The following is a 26,899-nucleotide window of genomic DNA, read 5'->3' on the forward strand; positions in this document are numbered from 1 at the left end:
GGCAGGTAAAAGAAAAACTTTCATGAGTTTAAAGAAGAGGTTGATTAAATTTAATGCCCTGGACAATAAGGACTATCTTTACTTATCCTGGTGATTAGACTCTAAGATTTCATTATGGGAATGGGAATCTCTTTTTTAAAACAAACAAAAAACAAACAAAAAACCTATCCTATAAACCACACCACAAAGATATTTTTAAAAATGATTCTTTATATCTGGCATTTAAAGTAAATTTTGTTCTGTCACCAAGTGAAGGTAGGCTTTTTTAATTTGAGGTTTTCCAAGTACTGGTAAAATATTGTTTTTAATATTTCAAAAATGTGAAATCTACAAGTCTCAGACTTTGTTTTGAGACTTTGCTTACCCTCACCATCTAGGACAGTGCCTTACAAATTATAGATACTCAATCGATATTTATTAAGTGAATAAAGGAAGCCCTCTAGACTTGTAAAATATCAAAGCAATGGGGAAGGGACCATGTTACATCTGGAGACAGAGAGTTTCCAAGCACAGTAATCTTGCTCTGAATAAGGGATTTTGACCCTTCTTATATGTTGGAATCACCAGAGGGCCTTTAAAAAACAACCACGAGAAAACTGATGTCAAGACGCCTCCATAGGCGATGAAATCTCAATCTTCTGTTGGCCACTCTTGGGCTGAAATGATGTTCAAGTCAGAGGTCAGCCTTTCCCCATACTAGTCACCCTTGAGATTGAATCCCAGGCACATCCCACACCAGATGGCAATGTCTGGTGTGTTGGTCCCACCAAGTCAGGAGAGTGCAGCGGCAAACGGTAGGGAAGGTGAGCGGGTCGCTGCCGGAGAGTGCAGGGGTAAACGGTGCGGAGGCAGAAGGAGGCAAGGGACAGTGACCCGGTCGCGGCGGGAGAGTCCAGCGGCAAACGGCGCGGGGGCAGAAGGAGACCAGGTAAGGTGCGCTGGTCGCTGCGGGAGAGCCCAGCGGCAAACGGTGAGGGGGCAGAAGGAGAACAGGGACGGTGAGCTGGTCGGGGAGGGAGAGTCCAGCGGCAAACGGTGCGGAGGCAGAAGGAGACGAGGGACGGTGACCCGGTCGCGGCGGGAGAGTCCAGCGGCAAACGGTGCGGGGGCAGAAGGAGACCAGGTAAGGTGCGCGGGTCACTGCAGGAGAGCCCAGCGGCAAACGGTGCGGGGGCAGAAGGAGAACAGGGACGGTGAGCCGGTCTCGGTGGGAGAGTCCAGTGGCAAACGGGGCAGAGGCAGAAGGAGACGAGGGACGGTGACCGGGTCGCGGCGGGAGAGTCCAGCGGCAAACTGTGCGGGGGCAGAAGGAGACCAGGTAAGGTGAGCGGGTCGCTGCCTGAGAGTGCAGGGGCACACGGTGCGGAGGCAGAAGGAGAACAGGGACTGTGAGGCGGTCGCGGCGGGAGAGTGCAGCGGCAAACGGTGGGGAAGGTGCGCAGGTCGCTGCGGGAGAGTTCAGCGGCAAACGGTGCGGGGGCAGAAGGAGACCAGGTAAGGTGAGCGGGTCGCTGCGGGAGAGTCCAGGGGCAAAGGGTGCGGAGGAAGAAGGAGAACAGAGACGGTGAGCCCATCGCGGCGGGAGAGTTCAGGGGCAAACGCTGCGTGGACAGGAGACCAGGGACGGTCAGCCGATCACGGCCAGAGAGTCCAGCGGCAAACGGTGCGGGGGCAGAAGGAGACCAGGTAAGGTGAGCGGGTTGCTGCGGGAGAGTCCAGCGGCAAACGGTGCGGAGGCAGAAGGAGACGAGGGACGGTGACCTGGTCGCGGCGGGAGAGTGCAGCGGCAAACGGTGCGGGGGCAGAAGGAGACCAGGTAAGGTGGGCAGGTCACTGCAGGAGAGCCCAGCGGCAAACGGTGCGGGGGCAGAAGGAGAACAGGGACGGTGAGCCGGTTGCGGCGGGAAAGTCCAGCGGCAAACGGTGCGTGGATAGAAGGAGACCAGGGAGGGTGAGCCGATCGCGGCGAGAGAGTCCAGTGGCAAACGGTGCGGGGTCAGAAGGAGACCAGGTAAGGTGAGCGGGTCGCTGCGGGAGAGTCCAGGGGCAAACGGTGCGGAGGCAGAAGGAGACAAGGGATGTTGACCCGGTCGTGGCAGGAGAGTTCAGCGGCAAACGGTGGGCGGGGGAGAAGGAGACTAGGTAAGGTGAGCGGGTCGCTGTGGGAGAGTCCAGGAGCAAACCGTTCGGAGGCAGAAGGAGACCAGGGACGGTTATCTGGTCGGGGAGGGAGAGTCCAGCGGCAAACGGTGCGGAGGTAGAAGGAAACGAGGGACGGTGACCCGGTCGCGGCGGGAGAGTCCAGCGGCAAACAGTGCAGAGACAGAAGAAGAAGAGGGACAGAGACCCGGTCGCGGTGGGAGAGTCCAGCGGCAAACGCTGCGGGGGCAGAAGGAGACCAGGTAAGTTGTGCGGGTCGCTGCGGAGGAGCCCAGCGGCAAAGGGTGCGGGGACTGAAGGAGAACAGGGACGGTGAGCCGGTCTCGGCGGGAGAGTCCAGCGGCAAACGGTGCGGGGTCAGAAGGAGACCACGTAAGGTGAGCGGGTCGCTGCGGGAGAGTCCAGGGGCAAATGGTGGGGAGGCAGAAGGAGACGAGGGACGGTGACCCGGTCGCGGTCGCGGCGGGAGAGTCCAGCGGCAAACGGTGCTGGGTCAGAAGGAGAACAGGTAAGGTGAGCGGGTCGCTGCGGGAGAGTCCAGGGTCAAAGGATGCGGAGGCAGAAGGAGACCAGGAACGGTGATCCGGTCGGGGAGGGAGAGTTCAGCGGAAAACGGTGCGGGGGCAGAAGGAGACCAGGTAAGGTGGGCGGGACGCTGCGGGAGAGCCCAGCGGGAAAAGGTGCGGGGCAGAAGGAGAACAGGGACGGTGAGCCAGTCGCGGCGGGGGAGTCCAGCCTAAATGGTGCGGGAGCAGAAGGAGACCAGGTAAGGTGAGCGGGTCGCTGCGGGAGAGTCCAGGGGCAAATGGTGCGGAGGTAGAAGGAGACGGGGGACGGTGATCTGGTCGGGGAGGGAGAGTCCAGCGGCAAATGGTGCGGAGGCAGAAGGAAACGAGGGACGGTGACCCGGTCGCGGCGGGAGAGTCCAGCGGAAAACGGTGCGGGGGCAGAAGGAGACCAGGAAAGGTGAACGGGTCCCTGCGGGAGAGTCCTGGGGCAAACGGTGCGGAGGCAGAAGGAGACCAGGGATGGTGACCCGGTCGCGGCGGGAGAGTCCAGCGGCAAACTGTGCGGGGGCAGAAGGAGACCAGGTAAGGTGCGCGGGTCGCTGCGGGAGAGTCCAGGGTCAAAGGATGCGGAGGCAGAAGGAGACCAGGAACGGTGATCCGGTCGGGGAGGGAGAGTCCAGCGGCAAACGGTGCAGAGGCAGAAGGAGACGAGGGACGGTGACCCGGTCGCGGCGGGAGAGTCCAGCGGCAAACGGTGCGGGGTCAGAAGGAGAACAGGTAAGGTGAGCGGGTTGCTCCGGGAGAGTCCAGGGGCAAACGGTGCAGAGGCAGAAGGAGACCAGGGACGGTGGTCTGGTCAGGGAGAGAGAGTCCAGCGGCAAACGGTGCGGAGGCAGAAGGAAACGAGGGACGGTGACCCGGTCGCGGCGGGACAGTCCAGCGGAAAACGGTGCGGGGGCAGAAGGAGACCAGGTAAGGTGCGCGGGACGCTGCGGGAGAGCCCAGCGGGAAACGGTGCGGGGACAGAAGGAGAACAGGGACGGTGATCTGGTCAGGGAGGGAGAGTCCAGCGGAAAACGGTGCGGAGGCAGCAGGAAACGAGGGACGATGACTCGGTCGCGGCGGGAGAGTCCAGGGGCAAATGGTGCGGGGGCAGAAGGAGACGAAGGATGGTGACCCGGTCGCTGCGGGAGAGTCCAGCGGCAAACGGTGCGGAGGCAGAAGGAGACGAGGGACGGTGACCCGGTCTTGGCAGGAGAATCCAGCGGCAAACGGTGCGGGGGCAGAAGGAGACCAGGTAAGGTGAGCGGGTCGCTGCGGGAGAGTCCAGGGGCAAAAGGTGCGGAGGCAGAAGGAGACCAGGGACGGTGACCCGGTCGCGGCGGGAGAGTCCAGCGGCAAACTGTGCGGGGGCAGAAGGAGACCAGGTAAGGTGAGCGGGTCGCTGCCGGAGAGTCCAGGGTCAAAGGATGCGGAGGCAGAAGGAGACCAGGAACGGTGATCCGGTCGGGGAGGTAGAGTCCAGCGGCAAACGGTGCGGAGGCAGAAGGAGGCGAGGGACGGTGACCCAGTCGCGGCGGGAGAGTCCAGCGGCAAACGGTGCGGGGGCAGAAGGAGACCAGGTCAGGTGGGCGGGTCACTGCAGGAGAGCCCAGCGGCAAACTGTGCGGGGGCAGAAGGAGAACAGGGACGGTGAGCCGGTTGCGGTGGGAGAGTCCAGCGGCAAACGGTGCGTGGATAGAAGAAGACCAGGGACGGTGAGCCGATCGCGGAGAGAGAGTCCAGTGGCAAACGGTGCGGGGTCAGAAGGAGACCAGGTAAGGTGAGCCGATCGCGGCGAGAGAGTCCAGTGGCAAACGGTGCGGGGTCAGTAGTAGAACAGGTAAGGTGAGCGGGTCGCTGCGGGAGAGTCCAGGGTCAAAAGGGTGCGGTGGCAGACGGAGACGAGGGACGGTGACCCGATCGCGGCGGGAGAGTCCAGCGGCAAATGATGTGGGGGCAGAAGGAGAACAGGGATGGTGAGCCCGTCGCGGCGGGAGAGTTCTGGGGCAAACGCTGCGTGGACAGGAGACCAGGGACGGTCAGCCGATCACGGCGAGAGAGTCCATCGGCAAACGGTGCGGGGTCAGAAGGAGACCAGGTAAGGTGAACGGGTCGCTGCGAGAGAGTCCAGAGGCACACGGTGGGGAGGCAGAAGGAGACGAGGGACGGTGACCCGGTCGCGGCGGGAGAGTCCAGCGGCAAACGGTGCGGGTGCAGAAGGAGACCAGGTAAGGTGAGCGGGTCGCTGCGGGAGAGTCCAGGGGCAAACCATGTGGAGACAGAAGGAGACCAGGAACGGTGATCCGGTCGGGGAGGGAGAGTCCAGCAGAAAACGGTTCGGAGGCAGCAGGAAACGAGGGACGGTGACCCGGTCGCGGCGGGAGAGTCCAGGGGCAAACAGTGCGGGGGCAGAAGGAGACGAGGGATGGTGACCCGGTCGCGGCGGGAGAGTCCAGCGGCAAACGGTGCGGAGGCAGAAGGAGACGAGGGACGGTGACCCGGTCGCGGCGGGAGAGTCCAGCGGCAAACGGTGCGGGGGCAGAAGGAGACCAGGTAAGGTGCGCGGGTCGCGGCGGGAGAGTCCAGCGGCAAACGGTGCGGGGGCAGAAGGAGAACAGGGACGGTGAGCCGGTCGCGGCGGGAGAGTGCAGGGACAAATGGTGCGGGGGCGGAAGACGAGGAATGGTGAGCTGGTCGCGGCGGGAGAGTGCATGGGCAAACGGTGGGGAAGGTGAGCCGGTCGCGGTGGTAGACTCCAGTGGCAAATGGTGCGCGGACAGAAGGAGACAAGGGACGGTGAGCCGGTTGCGGCGGGAGAGTCCAGCGGCAAAGGGTGCGTGGACAGAAGGAGACCAGGGACGGTGAGCCGATCGCGGCGAGAGAGTCCAGCGGCAAACGGTGCGCGGTCAGAAGGAGACCAGGTAAGGTGAGCGGGTCGCTGCGGGGGAGCCCAGCGGCAAAGGGTGCGGGGGCAGAAGGAGAACAGGGACGGTGAGCCGGTCGCGGTGGGAGAGTGCAGCGGCAGAGGGTGGGGAAGGTGAGTGGGTCACGGCGTGAGAGTCCAGCGGTAAACGGTGGGGAAGGTGTTCCTCTCTCGGCGGCAGAGTCCAGTGGCAAACGGTGCGTGGACAGAACGTGACCAGGGACGGTGAGCCGGTTGCGGCCGGAGAGTCCAGGTTCAAAAGGTGCGGGGACAGGAGACCAGGAACGGTGAACCGATCGCGTCGAGAGAGTCCAGTGGCAAACGGTGCGGGTTCAAAAGGAGACCAGGTAAGGTGCGCGGGTCGCTGCGGGAGAGCCCAGCGGTAAAGGTTGCCGGGGCAGAAGGAGACCGGGGACGGCAGAAGGAGACCAGGGACGGTAAGCCGGTCGCGGCGAGAGAGTCCAGCGGCAAACGCTGCGTGGACAGGAGACAAGGGACGGTGAGCAGGTCACAGCGGGAGAGTCCAGGGGCAAACCTGTGCGCGGGCAGAAGGAGACCAGGGACGGTGAGCCGATCGCGACGAGAGAGTCCAGGTTCAAACGGTGCGGGGTCAGAAGGAGACCAGGGACGGTGAGCCGGTCGCTGCGGGAGAGTGCAGTGGCAAACGGTGGGGAAGGTGAGCGGGTTGCTGCGGGAGAGTCCAGCGGCAAACGGTGGGGAAGGTGAGCCGGTCGCGGAGGGAGAGTCCAGCGGCAAACGGTGCCGGGGCAGAAGGAGATGAGGGACCGGGAGCCGGTCGCGGCGGGAGAGTGCAGCGGCAAACGGTGCGGGGACAGGAGGAGACCAGGTAAGGTGAGCGGATCGCTGTCGGAGAATCCAGGGGCAAACGGTGCGGGGGCAAAAGGAGACGAGGGAAGGTGAGCAGGTCGCGGCCGGAGAGTTCAGGGGCAAAAGGTGAAGGGGCAGAAGGAGACCAGGGACAGTGAGCCGGTTGGGACGGGAGAGTCCAGCGTTAAACGGTGCGGGGGCAGAAGGAGACGAAGTACGGTGAGCCAGTCGCGGTGGGGGAGTCCAGCGGCAAACGGTGCGGGGGCAGAAAGTGAAGGAGGTAGATGGAGCCTGTAAACTAAAAATAAAATCCTAAGACCCCCAACCAACTGAACAAACCCTCTCTTGGCCAAGGGGACCCAGAAAAACCTTGAAAAATAAAGTTCCCTGCCATGCCTCATTATTCCTCTCCCTTTTACAGTTTAGACACAACAACTGATCAACCTTAATGTTAAAATAGAGATTATAAGACTGACAGAACAGAACAGACTCCCCTCTTTTTTTTTTTTTCAAGACAGGGTCTCACTCTGTTGTCCAGGCTGGAGTGCAATGGCTGTGATCTCAGCTCATTGCAACCTCTACCTCCTGGGCTCAAGTAATACTTCTGCCTCAGCCGCCTGAGTAGCTGGGATTACATGTGCATACCTCCATGCCTGGTGAATTTTTTTGTAGAGATGGAGTATCAGCCTGTTGCCCAGGCTGCTCTCAAACTCCTGGGCTCAAGCAATCTGCCTGCCTTAGCCTTCCAAAGTGCTGGGATTACAGGCGTGACTCACCACGCCTGGCCAGGACATACTCTCTATGATAATAAGATATCAAATTATAAACAAGACCTAAGGCGATGCCAGGCAAGGGTGAAGTCACACAGTCCTACAATTAAAAAATAAACTGTGTTCTCATTGCCACAGGATGTTTTCTCCCCTTTTCTCTATCAGCTAAACAAATACCAGCTTTAAAATAAACAATATTAAAACAATTACAACTCTACAACCACCAAACATCAGCTGACAAAACCGTCCTATTCCTCAAGTCATAACTACATCTTTAATTAAACAAAAACCTAATTTCTATAACTTTTTCCTAATAAAAAACCACCAACCATAAGCTAATTCTGCCCAGTTTTATAGACTACACATTTAAGTGCCTTCATGCCCCTGTTTCACCTTTTAACATAAAAGACCTAATTATAATACATTCCAATATTGTCTCCACCCAAAAGTAAACATAAAACACATGTATATGTTTACTTATTACACAAAAACACAATCCTCTTCCATAAATATCCATAGCTCCTGTATACTGTGAATATGGGATAGCCCATTCAACTTAAATTCCTGTCTTGCCCCTCCCTCCCTCCTCAAAATACTTACTTTCAATTTTTTAGCCAGAGACTACACTTCCTGCAGATAATTCCTTTCTTAAAAAATAAAACTCTGCTTTCTAATTTATAAATTACATAATTTTTAAATTCAGCCCGACAAGCCATAGAACGTGTGTCCAGCCTGTGGACGGGCCAGGTAACAGGAGCTCCGAGGGAGGCTTGACTGTGAGCCGGGAGCCACCTCTGTGTTCTTCAGTGTCTTTACAGGGGACCTGTGTCTTTCTCTAGGTCTGAGACTCTCTGACCGAGAAGGTAACTTGTGCTGTCTCTGATTTCCGTCAGAGCCTCAGGTTTCCTTTGCTCTTGGCCATCCCTCCATCTTCCCCAAGCAGCTCCCTGCATTGTGCCTCCTTCAGCCTCTGTATATACTTGGAACATTCTCAGCGGCTCCTTGGGGCTGGAGAGGCTGAGCGAGTAGAGGTTGAGGTGGAAATGGGAGTTCTGATCCTGCAGCTCTTCTGTTATCTATGGTCCCACTCAGGAGACTGACCAGCAGAGAACTGTGTGCATCTGAAGGAAATCTAGAGTGACAGGCTGAGACCCAGTGACAGAACAGCAAGTGTTCAACTGTATGTTTTCAAATTGCATCAGACTTTTTTTTTTTTGACAGGGTCTCACTCTGTTGCCCAGGCTGGAGTGTAGTGGTATGATCTCAGCTCACTGCAGCCTCCCACTCCTGGTCTCCTGAGTTCAAGTGATTCTCATGCCTCAGCCTCCCAAGTAGCTTGGATTACAGGCATGCACCAGCACGCCAGGCTAATTTTTGTATTTGTAGTAGGAATGAGGTTTCACCATGTTGCCCAGACTGCTCTCAAACTCCTGAGCTCAAGCAATCCACCTGCCTTGGCCTCCTCAAGTACTGGGATTACAGGCATGAGCTACCACGCCTGGCTGCATCAAATTTTTAAAAGAACAATGTGAATGCCTTATTTATAATTTGTTCTGCTATTCCTGGGTTTAAAAGTATTTGTCTTAAATTTCATTTAAGTTTCCTAAAGTCCATGATATCTTTGGGGGTTAGAAAGAAGCAGTTCTAAGATAGGTGAAGGGGGCTGAACAAAAGCCAGGAGCATGGAACAATTCACTGTGGAAGGAGGAGGTTTGAAAACCGTAAGATGTGCACGCATGGAAAGTCTCTATTGTGTTCACAAGCTGGGAAATGCCCAACTTTGTACATGAACACAGGCTTGGATAGGAAGATGTCCACGCTCTTGTGGATTCTAGCCACAGCTCTCATGGCGCATAGTAGAGTGATTATTTTGACTAACATGACTGTTTGACTTATAGCCAGGAATGCATTGAAACTCTTCAGTTTCCTTTCTAATTTTCAGATGAGTGTGTTTCTCCAGCGAGTTCCTGCCTTGTCCCTGCATGACATCCTCTGTTCTTGGCTCCACAGGTTCAGATTGAAGGCAGTGTGGTGTACAGCAACTACTGTGTGGGCCTGGAGGTGCAGGCCCAGGCCCCTGTCAGTGTGATCTCCGAGGGCACACACCTGTTCTTCTCTAGGACCGCTTCATCCCCCATTGTCCTCAGAGGGACCCAGTCCTTCGACCCTGACAACCCTGGGGCCAGTCTCAGGTGAGCACCACCCACACACAGAGCTGTGCAGCTCAGACTGTGCCTTCTGCAAATGCAGGCTCTGGAACATCGGAGGCTATTAGCAGTTTTAAATTTTAAGTGCATTTCATAAGTTTAACTGCTTTATTTAGGATCAAAATATAAGGGAATTGAGGAAAAGAGTGGAAGTAAAATGTAGGTCACTTTTTAAGGTGGTGTTTAAAGAGTGATCTGTTTTGGAATGTGGAGTTTGAGTATCACTATTATTAAATTCTTGGTTGGTGAGATGCTGTGGTGTGTGGGAGGCTTGGTTTCCAAGGGTTACTCATCTCCAGGTGGGTAGATCTCCTGTTGCTGGAGGCTGCCCCAGTTCAGGCCTTGGTCCTCTTCTCCATCCACACTCCTTCCCGCCTATGGCCTCAGCCAAGGTCCTGATGTGGATCCATCCATGGTCTATGTGCAATAGCCTCAAACAGGGATTCTCTGTTTAGACCGCTCCCTGGACTCCAGGCTGAGAGTCCTGGCCTCCATCCAGCACCCCCTCTGGACAGCCTCGATACACCTCAGCCACGCACCTGCCTTCTGCACCCATGGAAGGGCCTTTCCAGTCGCTCAGACCAAAATCTTCTTTCTCTTTTTTTTTTTGATAGGGTCTCACCCTGTTGCCTAGGCTGCAGTGCAGTGGCTTGATCTCAGCTCACTGCAAACTCTGCCTCCCGGGTTCAAGCCATTCTTCTGCCTCAGCCTCCCAAGTAGCTGAGACTGCAGGTACATGCCTCTATGCCTGGCTAATTTTTGTATTTTTAGTAGAGACAGGTTTCACCATGTTGGCCAGGCTAGTTTTAAACTCCTGACCTGAAATGATCTGCCCGCTTCGGCCTCCCAAAGTGCTGGGATTACAGGCATGAGCCAACACACCCAAAAATTTTTAGCAGCATCTTTTACTACTTCTTCTTTTTTTTTTTGGCCCTCCCTTAAACATGAGTTTCCCTCCACCTCCCCAACCCCCTGTACATCCTGGTTTGAGCTGCCAGGGGCTTGGGCTCATCTCCCTAAGATCTCCTGGCCAGTCTTCACACTGCCATCCTCTCCTGCAGCCCTGTCTCCAAGGCAAGGATGGGTTCTTTTTCTAGTAGTATTGGTTTTTATTCTTTTTGATTTAGGGGATGTGAGTGCAGTTTTGTTACATGGATATATTGGTGGTGTTAGAGTCTAGACTTTTAATGTAACCATTGCCTGAATTTTTAGTGTTAAAGTCTAGACTTTTAATGCAATCATTGCTGTACATTGTACCCATTAGGTAATTTCTCATTCCTCACCTGTTTCCCACCCTCCCTCCTTTTGGAGACAGATTCTTTTAAAAACAGTCAGAAGACCTTAGTTACAGCTCGACCCTCTAGCGCCCCCTTTTCACTCAAGAGTAAAAGCCAAAGTCCTCACACTGCCGATGAGGCTGACGTGACCTCCCCTGACCCACTGCAGCTTCAGCTGTCCCTTCCTGCCTCCACAGCTCACTGCAAACGGGCCTTCCTGCCCCTCCTTGGACTTACCCAGCTTGCGTCTCTCTCAGCTCTTTACAGCAAGGGTTCCTTCTGCAGCTCGTCACTCAGTTCACCAAATGTCTGCCATCATCCCCTTCCTTTTACTCACTGCTCAAATATTCCCATCCCAGTGAGGCCCACCCTGAGACTCCAAAATGACAGATCCTGCCCTGATCTGATGGCCTCTTTCTTTACAGTAGTCACCCCTGACATCCAGCCTTTCCTCACTTACTGTGGTCACTGTTAACTGAGTGATCTAAGCTCTGGAGGGCAGGGCTCTTATTTGACACGTCCCCTATGCCGGGCACATGGTAACTAGTCAGGGAATATTTACTTAAAAAGCAATAGATGAATTGCTCTGTTTCCCAACCTCTGTGATCACACATATTTGCTGTATTACAAATGTAGGATTTGGTGTTTCTTGAGTTGAGAGGATGCAAAGGCTGCTTGGATTCACCAATTTGATCCATGCACATGCTCTGGAAAAGCCCTCAGCTGGCTGCAGCCTTCCCTGCACCCAACCTAAGGAGACAGAGGCTGTGTCTTTCTCATCTTCACATCCCCATGTTCTAGCACCCAGCACGATGCCCGAAAACAAGAGCTCTGTATGTGGCTGCTGAAATGAGCTGAATTTCCTCCCTGGGAGTACAGAATATTCCAGCTAAATCCCAGGGGCAGTTGTTCTGCACAGCCCGTGAGCCGGAAGCAGTGCTCCTGCTGAGCGGGGTGGTTCCTGAGTCATCACAGTGCCTCTCTATGCAGGCTCTGGAAACAGAGAGGTCTAGAATGAGGTGCCTGCACACCAGACAGGGAAGTGTCTTTAAAAGATCAATAGCAGTTCAGATTTAGGTGGCACCTCTGAAAAGGGCTTATGGCTGCAGGATGGGGCCAGGCCTTCCTAGCCACAAACATTTCCATGGCAGCATTTCCTCCCTACTGGAACTGCATGTTTGAATGTGCGTCCCTGCTAGAGTAAGACCTGTTCAAGGTTGGGGATGACGTTGTCTTCCCGCTTGACCTGGTTGGAGCAGCCATGTTTATTTTGCTGGGTGTGACAAGTGTTATATTGCAGAAACACTGTGAGACTGGGAGGAGAGATGCCTGAAGTTCGTCTCACAGACTCCTCACTAGCTGTGCTACTGGGAAGCTCTCTGAGGCCTCCCAAATGGATTTTCTTCCTAAACTTGGGCTCACGTAGCATTCTTCTCTGTCACATGGAGCTGTCACGAGGGTAGGGTGCAGTGTCTGGGAAATACTTGACGGCAGCACAGCTGTGTAACTTGGGAAGTGGCAGTGATGTGAGCAGAGGAGGTCAATGTGCACAGAGAAGGGGTAGGAAGCCTGGGGTGGCCAGAAATAAGGCTGCCTGGAGTCAGCCTCCATGAGTCAGGAGGGGCCTGAGACCACCCCAGATGGTGGTGCTGATGCCCCTTTGCCACCTCCCACCTTACCTATGGGAGAAAATGTGGGAAGCAAATCTCTAGCCACATGTCCTCTACGGTCCCCCTCACCCGGGAAAAATCCATACAGTGACACAGGGTGGTCCTGACTCTGCCCGATGCTCCCCTCAGCCACTCCGATGACTTCTCCAACAGGTATCACTGGGAATGCACCACCGCCAGCTCCCCAGGACATCCCTGCTTCAGCCCCTCCACTGCACACCAACTAGATGCCGGGGGCTCCCACTGTTTCCTTTGAGGCACAGTGGCTTAGTGACAGCTATGATCAGTTCCTTGTGATGCTGAGGGTCTCCAGTGGTGGCCGGAACTCTTCTGAGGCCCAGGAGTTCCTGTCCCCCCGTCCTGACTCAGCCTTCAGGTACCACCTGCCCTGCATTCAGCACAGCTCAGCTCACAAGTGTCTGCTCCCACCTGGTGCTAGCATCTGTGAAAGGAATCTGCTGTGCACAGCAAGAAGTTTGGAGTTTGGCCATGTGGGATTCTCACTGCAAAGAAGGAGGAGAGGGCTGTTCAGAAAGCGGCTGGGGAAGCGATCCCCGTTACCAGGCTGATGTCTGGGCAGCATCTGACAGCCAAGCACACTGGCTAAAGCTGGCAGAGCAGGGGGTTCCAAGTGGAACTTCAGTGGGAACCCTCCCATCGCAGCATCTGTCCAAAAGATCGGGGACTGTCCTGGGGCTTGGGGCTAAAGCCAGGAGGCAAAGCCATAAAGTTCCCAGCCAGGGGTTTCAGGGCCTCTGCCCAGGCCTTCCAGCCATCACAGGGCTGAGGGGACAGCAGTGTGGGCCCAGTTATGATGTCTGAGACTGTGAAAGGTGCAGGGGCAAAGAAGTGCTGTGTCCCAAACCCAGAACCCCTGTAGCACTGAGGCCAGAATAGCACCCATGGGTGAAGTGCAGCCCCCAGACACCAAACACAGGATACCAGGACCAAGCTAAGCGCAGGGGTGGGCATGGGTTGCAGCTCTTTCCCAGCCTCCCCTCTAAGGGGTTGGATCATTATGTAAGTGAGCAGCAGGGATGGAGCAGGAGCCCAGGCGCACCTGCTTTGGCCACTCTCCTGTGGGGGCTGCAAGCTGGCACCCACCCAGGAAGCAGTGCTGGGACTGACCCTCTGCCCATAGCCCTACATGTCACGTGGAAGACCCCAGGCAGGCTGAGTTGCTTCCATCATGAACGGTAGGGGCAAGGGGCCTGGGCAGTTACTATGGTCCTATTTGTGGGCTGGGTGGCTTGGGAAGGCTTCCTGGAGAAGGAAGAAAATCTGCTGTCCTCAGAGATCAGAAAGACTGCTTGGAAGGTCATGCCCCAGACTGGAATTCAGGGTTTCAAGATTAGAGCCATGAAGACAAGGCTCAGTAGATAAGAGTGGGCCATGCCATAGTGGACCCTAAGGTCACACAGCGCTGCCCAGGGGTCCCCACAGGCCCAGACCACTGACTGTTATTTGAGGCTTTGGGTATGTATTAAAAGTGAAGAAATGCCAGATACAAGTCTACAACAATTGGGCACAACTTAAATCATTAAATTTCACAAATTAAATACTTTTAATCCAAAAATGTAACGTATTATACACTTCTGCTACTCATGAGATAATTACAGAAATTATTTTAAAATATTATTTCTGCCAGGCACGGTGGCTCACGTCTGTAATCTCCACACTTTGGGAGGCCGAGGCAGGCGGATCACGAGGTCAAGAGATCTAGACCATCCTGGCCAACATGGTGAAACTCTGTCTCTTCTAATAATACAAAAATTAGCCGGGTGTAGTGGCATTCTCCTGTGGTCCCAGCTACTTGGGAGGCTGAGGCAGAGGAATCACTTGAACCCAGGAGGCGGATGTTGCAGTTAGCCAAGATCGTGCCACTGCATTCCAGCCTGGGTGACAGAGCAAGACTCCATCTTAAAAAAAAACAAAATTCTTTCGATATGTGCCAACACTGTCGGGTGAACCTCTTTTGATCCTGTCGGGAAGGTCCGGACCTGTGTGGATGATGTCCCCAGGAGGTCTGGGGCTGGAGGGACCTCTCTTTGCCCGTGTCCATCTGCACCCCTGTCATCCCACTCTGCACACACATGGATGGGCCCTTTCACACACACAGACCGCCTGGGCCCAGTGCCGGGCAAGGATGCTGTGTGGCCTCTCCCACCATGGCCCCTCAGCCCTTGTGCTGGGAGCCACATGCTGAGGCCGTGGTCTGAGACTCATGGGATGTTCGCATGGGAGACCCCAGGTGCCACGCATACCCCAGAATGTCTACCAACCTGGCCTTTTTTTTTTTTTTTTTTGAGACAGAGTTTTGCTCTTGTTGTCCAAGCTGGAGTGCAATGGCACGATCTCGGCTCACCGCAACCTCTGCCTCCTGGGTTTAAGCGATTCTTCTGCCTCAGCTTCCCCAGTAGCTTGGATTTCAGGCATGCGCCACCACGCCCGGCTAATTTTGTATTTTTAGTAGAGATGAGGTTTCTCCATGTTGGTCAGGCTGATCTCAAACTCCCTACCTCAGGTGATCCACCCACCTCGGCCTCCCAAAGTGCTGGGACTATAGGCGTGAGCCACCATGCCCGGCCCCAACCTGGCCTTTTAAAGCCTCCCTGAGTCCCACAGGAAATAAATCTGTGAAATCCCAACCCACCCCTGTGATATCATGAAAAACCATAAAAGTGCACTCCAGAAAGTGCTGGGTCAGCAAAGAGGCTGGAGAGCTTGCAAGCAGGCAGCCATGCAAAGCAGGCCCAAAGGAAGTGGGCACCAGCCTGTGGGCGTGGGATGTGTGTTGCCCATCACCCACAACCCTGCGCAGGGAGGAGGCGGGGCAAGGCAGTGGAGACTTCTTTCTCTGTGAGCATCTGAGGCCGTGTGGGAATGGCAAAGGTGGATGGCCACAGGGAGGGTTCAGGAGGGGATGGGTTTGTGGCTGGTGGAAGCCAGCCCTGAGGTGGGGCAGTGAGGAGAAGCCACGTGGTGGCAGCTGCTCTAGTGTGGAGAGCTGGGCCGGAGCCCAGGCTTGGAGACAGAGGGACCTTGGCCGGGCCTGGCTCTGCCCTCACTGCTGTGTGACTCGGACAGGCTGCACAGCCTCTCTGAACTCTGTAGAGTGGCGGTGTGCTTGCCTCACTGGATCTCATGGATGTTCAAGCAGATCACGCTAGTGTTGAGCGTGGCACAGTGTTGGCCACTCCGTATGTGCCATCATATGTGCTGTGACATTGCTATTCAGTTCCCTTAATAAAGATCCAAAGTAGGGTGATTTAAATATGCCTGACACGAATTAATGTGACCAAATAACCCTCACATTATTTTCCTAAGATCTGAAGCCAAGGTACATGTTTCAGATTCCTCCAGATCTCCTGGGTCAGCTTTAAAGACACCTTTGTCAACCGGAATGACGAACTCTCTCTTCAAGCTGTATGTGAGGACTGTGGTGAAATGTCAAACCTGTCTTATTCCTGGGATCTCTTTTTAGTCAATGCAACAGATAACAATAGGATAGAAGGTAAAAAGACTGATGGCTTTATTTCATTGTCTGAGTAAAAAACTCAGGGTTATTGTAAGATTTCTAAAATGTTTCAAAATACAATTGGCGTAACCCAGTGTGTCTGATCTGCCTGGTGAAGGGTCTGTCGTGCTTCCCCAGCCCTCTTGCCTCTACAATCCGTGTGAACACTTGTGAGGCACCGGCAGAAGAGGTGACACACTCGAGGGCTGCCTCTGACCTCAGTGTGATATGGGAGGCTGCGCCCAACATCCGTGTAGGCAGTTTTATTGAGCTAAAGCCACATTCGGAAGGACCTGAGATGTGATGCACTGCCCAGAGGGCTGTGTCCCTCACCCCCTCACCTGTCTTTTGGGGCAGCTGCACGGTGAGGAACGAGCAGAAGAACCAGGGTGGAAGGTTCCAGTCCTTGATTCCACAGTACCAGCTGGTGGCTTTAAGCAGCTCAAGATTTAATTTTCTTGAGTGAAAGATGAAGACCTTACAACTTCACAGAGTGGTGTCAGGGCTAGATGGAATGTGTGGAGCGTGCCGGGCACTGGTGAAGGACACTGGGTACTGCAGCACACAAAGGTTTGAACCAGTCATGAGACTGAGTTCTCACCTGGCGTTATTTGTGATCAGAGAGGTGGCTCTCAATGGCAAGCAGAGGAGCTTTATTTCTGAGCTGGAGAGCCAGCTCCTACAACAGAGCTGGTGCCAAGCCCCGGCTGACCTTCACGTTTCTTAAAGATCCCCTCCATGAGGCCATACAAAGCTTCCACAAGTAGAGCTGTGGGTACAGCTGGCCTCAGCGGCTACAGGGACATGAAGACATATAGGGTGATTGTGCCCTTCTTGGCAAGAGAGGCATTCCAAATTCTTTTAGGTAAATTGAGTTTTCTGAATCAGAGTCCATGCTGAATAGATGAGAGGAACCTGCAGGGAAAACACATCCAGTGGTTAGACTTTCAGCAAAGTGAATCATGGCCCTTAGATGGATGTGTCTCAAAAAATTGGGCTCTCCCATGATTGCAAGGAAAAGTTTACTTTATTGAGAGGTCATTTATATGCTCGTGGCATTTTTTCTTTGCTCTTGATCCTTCATCATAAATTCTAACAGCAGTTTTGAAAACTGTTATACTAGCTACTTGCTGTATTAGTCCCTTCTTGCACTGCTATAAAGGAATACCTGGGCTGGGTAGTTTATAAAGAAAAGTGGTTTACTTTGGCTTATGGTTCTGCAGACTGTACAGGAAGCATGCTGCTAGCATCTGCCTCTGATGAGGCCCCAGGAAGCTTTTACTCATAGAGGAGTGCAAAAGGGAGCCGACGCATCACATGGTGAGAGAAGGAGCGAGGCGGCAGAGCAGATGCCAAGCTCCTTTAAATCTCCTACGAACTCAGAGCAAGAGCTCACTCATTACAGCAAGGAGGGCACTAAGGAGTCATTGGTGAGGGATCCGCCCCCATGACCTAAGCACCTCCCACCAGACTCCCCTCCAACACTGGGGATTATGTTTCAACATGAGACCTGGAGGGGCAGAACATCCAAACCATATCACTTACTGACGGACAAGGGAGTGAGGATTAAGAGAAACCCTATGCACCCCAAGTTGTTTATAGAACAACCATGAATAAGCCAAGCCTGGGAATGCATAGGATTCAGCAGACCCCACCCCCTGACTTGGAAGAGCAAACACCAGGTGCAATCACTGTGAAACCTACCTTCTACTTCCATATGTGTGTTTCCTGCTGTTGGCCAACACACCAATACAGAACACGCCAACACCACATTCTGTGCCCTCAGTCTCTTAAGTGTAGGTTTTCAAATTCACAACAGATTTGTTGAAAACAGAGCATCCTTTTATAGTCTGTAGACTTTTTTAAGCAAATGTTTTATATTTTTGCTACAAAATTCTAACACTGCCAAATGTTTGCTTAAGTTCCCTTCTGCAGAGTAGTGGGGCTGCTGGGCTCACTGGGACTCGGTGCCGTTTCGATATCATCACAGTCAAGCCTGCTGTCCACTGAGCCCGGCACTGCAGATCCTGATGCCACGACCACACCATTCTCACGGGAAGCTTCACCCATGACCCTTAGCCAGCCTGCCCCTTCAGCCCCAAGGGGAACCCCCACAGAGCTTATGACTGGAGTCTACTGGATTCCTGCTGTGGGGGACTCTGCAGTCCCAGGGAAGGCTCCAGAGGAAGGTTTGCTAGACCCAGAGCCAGGGCCACAGAGCAAGGGATCCCTGATGACTGACCCCTCGGAGAGAAGTCAGCCCACCCACAGCCCTGACCCTCACCTCTCTGGTAAGTGCCACTGTTCCTGCATGTCCTCCCCCTTGTCTGGGCACCAAAGTTACCTTTGGAAGCAGTGAATCTGGTGGTAAGTTGTGAGATCACATCAACGTGGGCCTTTAAGTCAGAGAGTGCCAGGTCCACACCTACCACTTGCTGACTGTGCAGTAATCATGAGTTTCGGATTCCTCATCTCTGGACTGGGAAAATGACAAAGCCACAGCAGTCTCTGAGGCTGCAGTGAGGTCAGTGAGGTCCCGTGTATGCAGTGTCTGTGCTACAGTAGCCATTTGTTCCACTCGGGCTTCCTCATCCTTCTCCCCTGCCCTGGCATCAACTGCTTCACTTTATCCTTGGGTTTCAGGTGGACAGAAACCATTCTGGTACTTAAAAAATGGAGAGAAAAGGTAATGATGAGAAAAGCTCTAGCCTGGCACCTGTCTCTCTGTCACTGTCCCCAGCTGGTGACCCCGTTTGATTTTGCTGCTTACTCTTGGGTGATGGCGCTCTAATGCATGCTCTTGTCAATGCCACTGTGCTTCTGGCCTCCCAGATGTGGCTTGTCTGGCTGGAGGGACCGCTGTGAGCTCCTTAGCTTCTGGGAGAGGAGGGCTGAGGGGACAGGAAGTGACATTTGCAGCAGGACATTCTTATGTCCATTTCTCTCCTTCTAAAAGAAAAGAGCAAGACGTCTTCTCTAAAAGGACGGTAAAAGACTTGCTTGAAGAGCCGGTCTTGAACTCCCAACCTCAGGTGATCCGCCCACCTAAGCCTCCCAGAGTGCTGGGATTACAGGCATGAGTCACCGCGCCCAGCCTAACTTGTTATTTTTTCTTATTGCTGGTGAGCAAAACTTCTTTTAGCATGCTCCTACATGAGGGTCCTAGATTTACCCAGGGGTTTCACCTGCAACTCCCCAGTTAAGTTGAGGCTGAGGACTTGTGTCCCGTCCTCCAGAGTGGTTAAAACCTGAGTTACTGAGATCAGCGGTGTCCCCTCACCCCTGCCTACTACTTTGGCCCCCAAGAGAGTTTCCCTTAACTTCCTGCAAGCTCAGCTCTGCATTTAGAAAGATGTTTGCTGTGCTTTATCAATTATTTTAGAAATGTATAAGAAGAGTTTTTGCAGGATATGTATTCCACTATAAAGGTTGGATGGAAGTCAAAAGCCTATTAGTGTAGCTGTGTATCCATTAGATGAACACCCATCCCTCACGCATTACAGCAATAAGTCAATGCATGTAGCTCAGTATACTTTTCAAAGTACCTTTCATGTCCATTACAGTCCTTGCTAAACTCAACATCCCCTGAGGTAGACGTTACAGGTATTAGTATCTTCATGTTATAGAAAAGGAACAGATTTCCAGAGAAGGTAGGTGTCTTACCCCCACAGAGGTCTAAAAGCAAACTAGAGTCAAAACCAGGATGAACACGTTGGTTTCATCTACTGTCTTTCCCTGCGCCATCAGGCTCCTGTGAATTCCTCCACCACACATCTTAAACTCGACAATGAACCCAACCCAGTGCCAGGCACTGGGATTTAAAAAAGAAAAGAAAGTACCTCCTCGGGGCTCCAGGTTGGTGAGGAGAATAAGTACAATCTTTCAGTACAATTCATTCAGGTACAAACCATAGAGAGAACAATAAAGAGAAGGACACTGATTTTCCCCAGATGCCACTGATGACTTCTATTTCTAGTATATGAGGGAGGAAAAAATGCTATTCAAAGCTGGCTACAGATTTCCTCTTGTTCAGCAAAATATATTGACGTTTACACCAAAACTCCTCCATAATGCAAAAAAATAATAATAATTAGAATCCAGAAAATCCAATTGCACAAAATGCTGAGCAAGATTAATGAAAAGCAATATTTTTCAGAAGGGTTTCCAGTTATGTGTAATGCATATGCTTGTGGCACTGTGGGGTGCTCCTTGTCAGTTTGATGTTTCTTGGCTGAGACAGGGAAGCGGGGAAATACATTCTCCAGTCCAAACCCCAAATTGCATAAGGGTGCCTGGGTGGATATTGGAAATGAAGAGCCCAGATTGCACAGGATGGGAACCCTGCATCTGAACAGCTGGTATAGGGAGGGCTGTGGCCTCCCACCCCTGGTGAGACTCAGGGATGCTTTACATTAAACTCAGAAACTTTCCAATGATGCCAAAGGAGTCACTTCCTTACCCCACCACTCAGCCCCATCGCACAAGTAACTGGAAGTTAAAAAACAAAAACAAGCCAACAAACAAAACCCAGCTGGACAGAGGGAGGAAAAAGTTGTCAACTGTGTTATATTGACACAATTTTTTCATTTTGTCATTTCTGAATTTCAGCTGGACAGAGGGAGGAACATGCTCCAATCAAAACACTGCATGGATGATAACTTGGATGGGAAGAAGCAGCATGAGCCAGCATTGCACAGGCCTCTGTTATGTTTGCCTTCCCCAGTGCTCCTCTTCCTGCAATGACCTCCCTTGAGATCAGCCATGGGAACAGCTGATAAGGATCCTGTACTTTGCTGATGCTCATCTAATCACGTGCAAGCTCACAGAGATCTTGGGTTACTGAGATCAACGGTGTCCCCTCACCCCTGCCTACCACTTTGGCAGAGTGTGTGTTTGAGAGAGCCAGTGTGTTTTCTCAACAATAGGATCCTACTATGTACATTTCTAGGTATCTTGCTTTTCTCACTTAAAATATCTCAGCTGAGGGTGGCTTGTTGCCTTAGAGGTTTGTAATTTTAGATGGAGTGTTTATTTCATCAAAGCTTTATCTATGGAGCATGTGGGGTCTGGGTTGAGGATCCAGCTCTCCAGCAAGTGTCTCTATTTCCTTCGCCTGAATCCCAGGGCACCACCAAGCCAGCTCCTCTTCTGTCGTACAGTATCCCAGATTGTACAGGTAGTGGGAGCCTCAAACCCAGGCAACAGCAGAACTGCAGGGATAAAGTCTTCAGAGAGATTTGCATTTGTCCCACTGTTTCTGGGGTTCACTGTTTTTAACTGTGAAAAGACACGTTCCAGAATGTTATCTGGAGGAGAAGGAGTAAGAATAAGAGAACTAGAGAAGTCTCTTTAATAAGTAAGAAGAATGTTCAGGATTAAGAAAGATGATACTGGGCAGGAAAGAGAAAAGAGCAAAGCAACAAGAGGTATGCCAAGAGGCTACATTAAAAAAAGAACAGAGGATGTAATATACAGCTTTAAGTTGTCTGCTGTACTGTGACCTGCCTGCTCCGTCCCTAAAGCTTCCGTTAACTGCTACACTCACAATCTTGAGTCAGTGATATTTATGGGAATGATGGAATCAGGACAGCATCCAATGAGGCTGCAGTGGAGTGAGTGCAGGCAACCACACACAGAGGGGAGAGATAAATAACAGCAGAATCTAGAAATCAGGAACTTGGAATGCCTGAGAGGAATATGCACAGCCCATTCTCTGTGAATATCTGGTGGAGGAGCTCATCTGTATCCTGCTTAAACATTAAGCAAAATTAAAAGAGGCATAAAAGGACCAGGCATGGTGTCTCATATCTGTAATCCCAGCACTTTGGGAGACCAAGGTGGGTGGATCACTTGAGGTCAGGAGTTCGAGACCAGCCTGGCCAACATGGGGAAACCTCATCTTCACTAAAAGTAAAAAAATTAGCCAGGCATGGTGGTGGGTGCCTGTAATCCCAGCTACTTGAGAGGCTGAGGCAGGAGAATCACTTGAACCCAGAGACGAAGGTTGCAGTGAGCCAAGATCAGGCTGCTGCACTCCAGCCTGGGTTACAGAGTGAGACTCTGTCTCAAAAACATCAAAAGTAAATCTTAAAAAAGAGGCATAAAAGACTACTCAACTCTAAATTAATAAAGTTAAAATCTAGATGAAAAAGAAAATTTTCTAGGAAAATAGAATTTGCCTATAGACTCCTCAGAAGAAATCAAAAATTTAAGTGATCCAGTTTCTGGAGAAGAAGCAGAGAGTTGTCAAAACACTGCCTCCTAAAAAAGAACCAAGCCCAAAGGTTTTCTGGCAGAATTACGCAAACTTTCAATTAGCAGGTAATTTCAGTGGTATTTAAATTTTTCTAGAGCATAAAAAGAAAAGGAAAGGCCAGGTATAGTGGCTCATGCCTGCAATCCTAGGCCAAGCCAGGCAGATTCCTTAAGCCCAGGAGTTCGAGACCAGCCTGGGCAACATGGCGAAACCTCATCTCTTAAAATACACAGAAAATTAGGCTGGGCACGGTGGCATGTGCCTGTAGTCCCAGCTACTTGAGAGACTGAAGGGGGAGGATCTCTTGAGTCCAGGAGGTAGAGGCTGCAGTGAACCGAGATTGTGCCATTGTACTCAAGCACGGGCAACATAGAGAGACCCTGTCTCAGAAAAAAAGAAAAGAAAAAAGAAAACTTTCGAGTTATTTTTATGAGAGTGTTATGTTGATATCAAAACCTGATAAAAATATTTTACACACAGTAAAAACTAATGACAAATCTCAGTGAAGAATATCACTGCAAAAATCCAATATAAAATATTAAGCAATAGAATGCAACAGAATATTAAGATATTATGTCATATCCAAGTAAAGTTCATTCTAGAAAGGAAGATATGGTTCAATATTTGGAAATCTATTGATTATTTGTATTTATTGATCTAAGAAGAAAAGTCATACTGATTCCTGAGAGACTGAAAAGATATTTGACAAACCTCAACGCCTATTGCTAATTTTTTAAGCCAAATAAAATAGGAATCTTTGAATAATTTCACATATATACACACACATATATTCACACATATATTTTCTTAACATAATATTATATTCCTTAATATAGTATAAATTATTCTCCATAAATATATATATACATATTTGTATATGTACATATACACACACAAATACAGATTCTCATAAAAGTCAGAAACAAGAAGGCTCACTCTCACCATTACCAGTTAACCCGGTCCCAGGGATAACATGAATGTAATTATGAATATAACTAAACAAGAGAAAAAGAAGCATAAAAACTAGAAATAACCACATAAAACTATTACATGTGATTATATATCTGGAAAACTCATGATAATGTACCAAGAAACTACTACAAACAATAGGAATGTTCAGAAAGATAGAGCAGTACAAAATTAATATAAATTAGTTTTAAAAAACCAACCAGGGTGGGCATGGTGGCATGCACCCGTAGCCCTAGCTACTCAGGAGGCTGAGGTGGGAGCATCACTTGAGCCGAGGAGGCAGAGGGTGCAATGGGCTATGATCCGGCTACTGCACTCCAGCCTGGGCCACAGAGTGAGACCCCCATCTCTAAATTTAAAAGAAGAGCAAAAGGAGGGGGGTGAGGAAGGGGAGGAAGAGAAATGGAAGGGAAGGAGGAGAAAGAAGAAGAGGAAGAGGAGGAGGAAGAAGGAGGGGAAGGAGGAGGAGGAAGAAAAACAATGACAATGAGCTGGAACTAGCCTTACTAAAACCTCAACAGTTAGATCAGAATGGTACTGGCATGGAACAGACAAGTGGTCTGTGCTGCTTTTTCTCCACTTGGCCATTACCCACCCATCATTTTCTTCTCTTTTCTGCCTTGCCCTGTGTCCTCACCTCCTTTGCCCTCTGGCTTCCTATAGGTTCAGTCAATGGAAGGCACTGGTAAGAGATCAGAGGCTGAGAGAAGAGAGAGCTGAGAGTGTTTCTTCCTGTGCCTCCCTGTTTCCCGGGCAGTGGCTCTGCTCCCTCCATACCCCACCTCTGCTAGGCACCCCCTTCTCCAGGTTCCAGCTCTCACAGGCTTTTGATAACTCTACTCTAGTCCTTCTCCTTCAGGGCCACAAGTGTGATGGCTGCCCACCTTTGCTAGTCTCTGGATGCTTCAACATTCCTTATAGGTTCCCTTAACCCTTACTACACCTTCATTAAACTTTATTTGAACCATTTGAGCAAAATTCTGTTTCCTACCAGGAACCTACCTGACTGATGCAAAGACTAATGGAACAGAATAGACAATCCAGAAATACACCCAAGTGTATACAGGAAGTTGCTGTATTATAAATTTAGCATCCCAAATCTATGGAGCAAAAATGGACATTTTAATAAATACCGTTGAGACAAACGAATAGGCATCTGGAAAAATTTAAACTTTTACCTCACATTGTTCACCATGATAAACTCCAAACCAAATTCAATGAAAGTCAAATCAAATCATAAAAAGATTAGAAGTAGATGAGCAAACTACAGTAGAGTCAGGCATCACTTAATAACAGGGACTAGGCAATTTCATCATCGCATGAACATCAGAGTGCTCTTGCACAAACCTAGTCAGCACAGCCTACTACATACCTGAGCTGTATGGTGTGGTCTGCTGCTCCTAGGCTACAAACCTGTACAGCATGTTACAGTACTAAATCCCACAGGCAATGGTATCAGAATGGCATTTGTGAACCTAAACATAGCTAAACACTGAAAAAGAAGAGTAAACATATAGTATAAAGATTTAAAATGGTGCACCTGCATAGGGGTCTTAATGTGAATGGAGCTCACAGGACTAGAAGTTGCTCTGGGTGAGTCAGTGAGTGAACAGTGAGTAAATGTGAAGGCCCAGGACATTACTGTACACTACTGTAGCCTTCATAAGCACTGTACGCTCAGGCTACACTAAATTTATTTTAGATTTTTTCTTTCTTCGATAATAAGCTAACCTTAGCTTACTGTAACATTTTTACTTTATAGGCTTTGTGTTTTTAACTTTCTGACTCTTTTGTAATAACACATAGCTTGAGACACAAACACACTGTACAGCTGTGCAAAAAATATAATTTTTTATATCCTTATTCTATAAGCTATATTTTTTAATTTTTTTTAAACTTTTTTGTTTAAAAACTAAGGCATGAACACATTATCCTAGGCCTACACAGGGTCGAGATCATCAATATCGCTGTCTTCCATCTCCACGTCTTGTCCTACTGGAAGGTTTTCAAAGACAAGAGGATACATGAAGCTGTCACCTCCTATGGTAGCAATGCCTTCTTCTGAAACACCTACTGAAGGAACTGCTTGAGGCTGTTTTACAGGTAACTATTTTTAATAAGTAGAAGTACACTCTAAAATAAGGATTGAAAGTAGAGCAAATATGGCCGGGTATGGTAGCTCAGGCCTGTAATTCCAACACTTTGGGAGTCCGAAGCAGGCGGATCACCTGAGGTCAGGAGTTCAAAACCAGCCTAGCCAACATGGTGAAACCCCATCTCTACTAAAAATACAAAAATTAGCCAGGCGTAGTGGTGCATGCCTGTAATCCCAGCTACTTGGAAGGCTGAGGCAGGAGAATCTCTTGAACCCAGGAGGCGGAGGTTGCGGTGAGCGGAAATTGCACCACTGCACTCCAGCCTGGGTGACAGAGTGAGAACCTGTCTCAAAAAAAAAGAAAGAAAAAAAAAAAAGAAACTTTAGCAAATACATAAACCAGTACCATAGTTGTTTATTATCATTACCAAGTATCATGTACTGTACATAATTGTAATGCTATACTTTCATGTGACTGGAAGCACAGCAGGTTTGTTTACACTAGCATCACCACAAACACGTAAATAACCACCACAGCTGTGATGTCACTAGGCAACAGGAAGTTTTCAACTTGATTAGCATCTTCTAGGACATATATATGCAGTCCATCATTGCCCAAAACTTTATTATGCAAGACATAACTATATAGTCATACAATGAAATATTGTTCAGCAATTTAATGGAATGAATTATTGACACACACATCAACAGAGATGAATCTCAAAAACATGCAGCATAAGAGCTCACACAATAGCATTTGTGCTCTATGATTGATTCCATTTACAGGAAATTCTAGAAGGAGTAAGACTAACAGCATGGGAACAAAAATTGGAATAGTCATTACACCTAGGGATGGGAGTGCAGCGGAGATTGACTGGGAAGGGTCATGAGGAAATTCACCAGGATGACGGTAATGGTCTGTATCTTGATAGAGGTTGGGTTACACAAGTGTATGCATTTCTCAAAACTCAGCAAATGTACCCTTAAGATTTTCACATTTTGTTGTATATAAATTTTACATCAAAACAAAAAAAATCAGCAAATATCAAACTCTAGTTAGTGGTATGCTTGTGGGCTTATATAGGGTGAATGCATGGCAACTGCAACTTAATTTTAAATATACAAAAAATAAGATAAATGAAGGGATAGGTAGACAAATGGATAGATAAATAGATATGTGATAAGGCAAATATAGTAAAATGTTAATGGCTGTATCTGGTGGTAGATGATAGGAGTGTTTACTATAAAATTCTTTCAACCTGGCTGTATGTTTTAAATCTTAATAATAAAATGTTTTAATACTGGAAGAAAAATTCTGGCACATGTTACCACACAGATGAATCTTTGAGACACGATGATAGTGAAGTAAGTAACAAAAGAGCAAATACAATATGATTCCACTTTATATGCAGGACCCAGAGTAATCAAATTTACAGATAGAAAGTAAATTTGAGAGAATTTACACCACCAGAGAACGGTGGTTGTCTGGGACTTCAGGAAGTGGGAAATAGGGAGTTACTGCTTAATAGGCACAGAGTTTCAGTTTGCCAAGATGAAAAGAATGCTATGGATGGATATTGGAGATGGTTGTACAACAATGTCTATGAATGTACTTACTGCCACTGACCTGAACACTTAAAAATGATTAAAATCGGCCAGGCACGGTGGCTCATTCC

At 50.3% G+C, this 26,899-nt stretch overlaps 1 protein-coding gene and 1 pseudogene across 1 annotated transcript in view; one reads left to right on the plus strand and one right to left on the minus strand.

Annotated features, from left to right (window-relative positions):
* LOC135272870 (polycystin-1-like protein 1) overlaps positions 1-21,691 on the plus strand; it is a 36,624-nt gene extending 14,933 nt beyond the window's left edge. Inside the window, exons 3-6 of the mRNA XM_064371584.1 lie at positions 9,243-9,424; positions 15,740-15,900; positions 17,826-18,194; positions 20,512-21,691. Coding sequence (XP_064227654.1) covers positions 9,243-9,424; positions 15,740-15,900; positions 17,826-18,194; positions 20,512-20,558 — 759 coding nt within the window. The 3' untranslated portion in view covers positions 20,559-21,691. The remainder of the gene's footprint in view (positions 1-9,242; positions 9,425-15,739; positions 15,901-17,825; positions 18,195-20,511) is intronic.
* Positions 1-26,899, minus strand: part of LOC135272880 (GTP-binding protein 4-like) — a 691,440-nt pseudogene that overhangs the window by 77,671 nt on the left and 586,870 nt on the right.

This window comes from Aotus nancymaae, unplaced genomic scaffold, assembly GCF_030222135.1.
Source record: "Aotus nancymaae isolate 86718 unplaced genomic scaffold, 86718_ANA_hifiasm-v0.15.2.pri h1tg000141l, whole genome shotgun sequence".
Classification (NCBI taxonomy): domain Eukaryota; kingdom Metazoa; phylum Chordata; class Mammalia; order Primates; family Aotidae; genus Aotus; species Aotus nancymaae.